Raw genomic sequence first — 6,156 nt, 5'->3', positions numbered from 1 at the left:
GCCAGGGGCCAGATGAAGAGGCTTCATGGGCCAGATGTGGCCCATGGGCCATGTTTGACACCCCTGCTTTAGAGGGAAAGCAAGTGAACAGGGTATATCTAGAGTGACATGTCCCCTGTTCATCAGCCTTCCTAGCATCCACCATCTTTGGTTTAGAGGTGCCAGAGGATACATCCTTCACTGTCCTGTTTAATAGCTATTAATAGATCTGGCATCCATGAAATGCTCTTAGTCCCTTTTTGAACCTGGCTGTACTATCTTCTCTACAAGCTCCTATGGTAATGAGTTCTACAAGTCAACTATGCGTGGAGTGAAAAAGTGGGCAAGGCAAAAACAGAATGGACGGGGTGGGAGGCACAGAGAGGGAGAGGCACATGGTTTGCCTGAAGTCACGCAATATGTGAGCAGAGCAGAGATACTGCTCAGCTATATTACAGTGAGGACCATATCAGTACCTACATAGCTCAGGAGAGAAAGCCATTAAATAAGTTTCAATTAGTCAGTTGGGGCTTCTGAAAACAATCTGAGCAATTTGAAATAGGTTTTGACATGGAAGCCAGAAGCCAGTGGAACAAAGGTAGGGAAGAGGGATGATGCTCTCTACACATGAGCAAAAGTTTTATTGCAATTCCTGGTGGCAGCTGCAATCTGTTATGTACTCTCTTGTTTTGTTTTTTAGACGCAAATCTGGACATAAGTAACATGACTTCAAATCACAGCAGTTCGCCCCAGGATGAATATCTCCCTCACTACATTCGGGATGAAGACCCTTTCACATCAAAGCTCTCTAAGGAAGCTGATATAGCAGCTGGATTTTATTTAACCATCGTTGGTAAGTGTCTTCAATTATTCATTGGAAGGTGTGCAAGCCACAGTGCTGTCTGTCAGGCAGCTGCAGGAAAAGCTGTAACAAGAAAAGATTGTGATGGGTCATGCAATAGAAAGAAATATGTAGTGGGATGGTGGCTTAATATTTTTGTATTAGGAACATGAGTATTTCATACACATTAGGGCTTGGAAGGGACCTTGCAAGATCAACGGGTCCAGTCCCCCTGCCCAAAGAGCAGGAAGTCAGCTGGGGTCAGCAGTTTCTTGAAGGTATCCAAAGTAGGTGCTCGCACCACTTCTGGGGGGAGTCTATTCCAGACTGGAAACTCGGATGGTAAAGAAGTTTTTCCTTATGTCCAGTCTAAAACTGTCTTCCAGCAGTTTGTGACCGTTAGACTTTGTCTTCCCTTGGGGGGCTCTGGTGAACAGATGTTCTCCCAGTTCCTGATGCCCACACCTTATATACTTACAGGCTGCCACCAAGTCCCCCCCGAGCCTGCTCTTCTCCAGGCTGAAGAGTGGCATGCCTCTCAGCCTCTCCTCATAAGGCCTGTTCTCTTGACCTATAATGATGCGCGTGGCCCTCCTCTGGACTCTCTCAAGTTTCTCCACATCTTTTCTAAAGTGTGGAGCCCAGAATTGGATGTAGTACTCCAGCTGTGGCCTCACCAAGGCTGAGTAAAGTGGGAGGATGACTTCTTGGGTCTTGCTTGAGATGCATCAGTAGATGCAAACCAGAGTTTTATTTGCTTTGCTGGCTGTGGCATTGCTTTGGTGGCTCATGTTCATCCTGTGATCAATCATGGCCCCCAAGTCTCCTTTGGTCGTGGTGCTAGTGAGTGTAGCACTGCTGAGCCTATAAGTATGATGTGGGGGGTTTTTTTCCCAAGGTGGAGAACCTTGCATTTCTCCGTGTTGAATGTCATCAGGTTTTGATCTGCCCACCTTGTGAGCCTGTCCAGGTTGGCCTAAATCACCAGACTATCCTCTAGTGTGACTGCACTTCCCCATAGTTTGGTGTTATCGCAAAGTTAGCCAGTCTGCTTCTGAGACCAGATCATTTATGAATATATTAAAGAATAATGGTCCAAGTACTGACCCCTGGGGACTCCACTGGTCACCATGCACCATGTTGACTCGGTTCCATCGACTATCACTCTCTGGGTCCGACCACAGAGCCAGTTCCCCAGCCACTGGACTGTAAGGTTGTTGAGTTTGCAGTTGCCCAATTTCACCATGAGGACATCATGGGAGCCCAAGTATTGCTGTAATGTGTCAGGCCAGTGGTCCATCCAGGCCAGTAGCCTGCTGTAGACAGCAGTCCTAGCTAGATGCTTCAGAGAAAAGTGCAAGAAATCCCTTGATGAACAGTTGTTTGATAACCTGCTCACAGGAGTGCTCTAGCACCTGTGCTTGCCCCAGGTGTATAAAAAGTTGCCCTGGCGAGCAGCTCAGGGCTACTTGCTCTCAGGAGCTTTTAGGGCCCAGCCAATTTATATCTGAGGACACTAGCCCCTTGTGCCAGCTGGACTGCTGAAGCAACCTAACCTAGAGTGGCCCCTGCACTCTCTACCCACTGCAGTAGTCTGGCAGTGGAGGCTGCTGCCTGGCTGTGACCTGCTGCCATCTGCCCCACGGCTCCGTGCCTGCCAGACCCAGATGGGGACTGCACAGCTGCCTGGGCTGCGTTGTGGGCACTGTAACAGAGCCTCCTGCACCTCTGGACCAGCTGCCAGTGGGCCATGTCTGCACAGTTGGCCTTTGTGCAGCACTGCTGTCATGTCTTCTGGTGCTCCCACCTGCCATCTGGGCAGCTATCACTCAGCAGATGTGCTCATTGCAGGGGCCCTCACTTTGAACTGTCAAAGCATGTCCTCCTGGCCCCAAATGGCCAGGTCAGCCACCTTGTCTGTCCTCTAGCTGGGTCCCTGGTGCTGGCCCTGGGCAGGCTCCTCCGCCTGGGTCTCACAACTTGTCTCACTAGTAGAGATCCTGGTGTTCCCTGTTTAAAAATAGCAAATTCTGATAAAAAAACCCCAAATTCTTTCATTAAAATACCCCAAATCCATGTTCTTCTGTGATTCAAATGAAATGCCACTATATAGAGAGGATCAGTTGGGCAACGTTTTATTGATATATTTACCATTTTAAAGCAATTTGGCAGCTACCAGTGCCACTACCATCATAATAACAATTTAAAATATCTATACACTGTGGCATTTGCTTTTGGGTTTTTTACCATAGAAAAATCAGAGCTGCCCCTGCCCCCTTTGCTCACCAGGAGGTGGAGCACTGAGCAGCACTGATATGCCAGTGCCCTGCCCTGCCCTTGCCCTTCACTCCTGACCCACAGCCCCTGCCTGCCCCCACTAGCTCCCTCCTGGCAGCAGCTCTGTCCCAGCACCAGGACATGGGTCCAGTTGCAGCTGTCTTACCGGTTTCTTTGTGGCTCTGATCTGTTCTGCTCCTTGTGCCTGTGCCCAGGCCCAGCGATCGCCATGTCATTCCTGGGAAGCCCTTGACTGGGGCTCAGGGATTGGGTTGGGCAAGACCCTTCTGCTCCAGGCTGACCTCCCCCTGTGCAGGCTGCTCTTGGGAGGCAGGGGTGCTCTAAACCTGGCTCTGGCAGCCTCTCTTACCTGGAGCGCTCCCCCATTTCCAACCCCCATCTCTACCCTCAGCCTGTCACACCCCCAAGTGGTTTCTGGGACCAGGAACCTCCCCAGGCTGGGGCCATGTAGTTTCATAACCTATCACTGGTGTGGGCTAGGGCAGGGCTGCAGCACGGCAGTTGCCCCTGCAGCTGCAGCTCCCACCAGCAGGTCCTGAACCATCCCATATGGCTGGCTAAGCACGTAGGGTGTGAGATTTGTGGGGGGCATGTGGGTCAGGGCCTGGGACATGCCGCAATCTGGGTCATGCCGCAGCCTTGCTCTGCTTCTGTTTGCCCTGCAGGATTAGGCAGCATGCTGGGGCATCAGGGGCACCATAGCGATGCTTTGGCCAGATGCCAGAGCATCTCTGGAGGACCCAGTCTCCGCTTGCTTCGTGCCCTGCACTACTTTTTTTCTGGGTGTTTTTTCTTTCATACCTGGAAATCCAGGTATCAAATTTGGAGCCCGCGCTGCAAATAGGCAGTGCAGGGAACATTTTTTCATTCTTAGTGTTCCTTTTGTGGCATCTCAAACTGGTCTGAGATGCCACAACAGGCACGTACATGCTGGTTGGGATGCGTCCATTAGGATCAAGCACTTTGCATGCCCTCAAAAAATGGAAGCATGCTGACAAAAGTATTTTTTTTTTTTACAAGAGCACTGGCATGCACATAGCTTTGTAATTTTGCCTCTGAGTTCAATATTGCCTCTCTTGGCAAACAAGCATTTATTTGTTTGACTGTCAGGCTCTGCCCAGTTGGCAAGCTCAGTTTAATTATTTGCCACCTTATTTGCTTGTGTTTCTGTTTTGTTTTTTTTTATAGAAGATAAGAGCTAATGTCATTTTTTGGAGCAAATGTTTTTGTTGCTTAAATATTTGTATTGTTTTTGGCCATGTGTACAGACAGATCTTACCCTCCGCTGCTGAACTACAATTTGCTTGTGATCTTCTGCAAAAAATTCCACTAATCTTCAAAGTAACTGGAGTGGCTTCAGGGAAACTTCCCCACCTTGTGATTTCTTGTGAAGGTGATATTGTGGGCACTTTTCCTTTTGCCTGGAGGCACAGATGAAACCATATCTTGCAGATAGGGAAGGCCCATTTATCTGTCCTAACAAATTCATTAACACTTATTAGAGTGTTTCTTCATATATCCTAGCTAAACTGAAAAAATATGTCATGCAAGTCACATGCATGGCATTCAGAAAGCAGTGCTCTGAGACTCTGTTCCCACTTTTTTGTTATATATGCAGCCCTGTTAGTAACCAAAGCTGTAGTGCTTTAAAGGAACTCCAGATGTCTGTCCTGTTCCTACCACTTTCTAACTCACGGTTCTGAAGTTGATGGTTTTTAAACAAAAGACCATCTCGTAGAAGAGATTTGAGTTCCAAACTCCCCATCATTAGCTGTTGTGAAGTTTCCATAAAAAAATAATATAGTGGCCCTCAAGATTTGTCATCTCATTTGTATCAAGATTAAACCAAGAGTGTCTTTAAACAGCTCTTTCAAGTCACTTCCATGACTATCAAAAGATGTTGATAAGTACATTTTCCACGATTGATCTGAACAAAGTGAGACCCCCATGTTTTTCAAAGAGCATCCAATTAGCTTTTCACAGCAGTCTTTTCTAGAGCTGGTTACAGACATGGGAAAAAACAAAACAAAACAGCGGTTTACTTTCAGCTCAGTGTGCCCCCGCACTGAGCACAGAACAGGCACTACCTTAGTTTGACCTAGGTCACCAAATGCGTCTATAGATTGCATGCTTCAGCAGGGTTTTTTGGTGCTTTTATCTAATAGCTGATTGAATCGGCTTTAGTTAAGTGTCAAAAAGCCCCACTGAAGCACCCTATCTATGCACATGCTAATGTACTTCCTCTTCCGGTAAAGCATTGGTTGTTTTTTTTGGGGGGGTGGGGGGGGAGGTGGTCATGTCTATCAGCACCCTACAACATGATGTGGAATGCTAATGGTGCAAAAAGCCTCTGCGTGAGTAATCTTTTGTTCTCCTATCAGTATATTCTTTTATTGCAACAGAAAATAGCTCACTAACATGGTTTTCTACTTTACTTGACTTCAGGTGCTTATACTTTCCGTTTATATATCTGTTTTTCTGGTGAAATAGGTCTTTGGACCTATAGATAAAACGATCAGAGAAGACAATCATCCTCAACTGTCAGGAACTGCTGCTGCTGTTATTTTCTAGCATGCGTGCACTTGCTTTAACATGTTGAAGATGTTTGTTATTAATAGTGAGGCTATGATAAGAGTGCTTCCTGATCAAGTTTGCAAATGACTTGAAATGGGACAGTATGGAGCTGAATGGAGCTGAGGATGGCATCCTAGGTAAAGGACAACAAGAAATTGTTTTTTAGATATATAGGAAGTAAAAGGAAGGCCCAGGGAGGAATAGGACCCCTGCTAAATGGGCAGAAGCAATTGGTGACGGACAGGGGGGACAAGGCTGAACTCCTCAATGAGTTCTTTGCCTCAGTGTTCCTAAGCAAGGGGCATGACAAGTCTCTCACTGGGGTTGTAGAGAGGCAGCAGCAAGGTGCCAGACTACCATGCGTAGACCCTGAGATGGTGCAGAGTCACTTGAAGAACTGGATGCCTTTAAGTCGGCAGGCCCAGATGAGCCCCATCCGAGGGTGCTGAAGGCACTGGCCGACG

General features: G+C 47.5%; 1 protein-coding gene across 1 annotated transcript in view; it reads left to right on the top strand.

Moving 5' to 3' along the window:
- Positions 1 to 686: 686 nt before the first annotated feature.
- OPN5 (opsin 5) overlaps positions 687 to 6,156 on the top strand; it is a 33,785-nt gene continuing 28,315 nt past the window's right edge. The window contains exon 1 of the mRNA XM_006027399.1: positions 687 to 832. Coding sequence (XP_006027461.1) covers positions 703 to 832 — 130 coding nt within the window. The 5' untranslated portion in view covers positions 687 to 702. The remainder of the gene's footprint in view (positions 833 to 6,156) is intronic.

This window comes from Alligator sinensis, unplaced genomic scaffold, assembly GCF_000455745.1.
Source record: "Alligator sinensis unplaced genomic scaffold, ASM45574v1 scaffold300_1, whole genome shotgun sequence".
Lineage (NCBI taxonomy): Eukaryota > Metazoa > Chordata > Crocodylia > Alligatoridae > Alligator > Alligator sinensis.
Note: the sequence above shows the minus strand (reverse complement) of the source record. Positions and strands in the feature narration are given on the sequence as shown.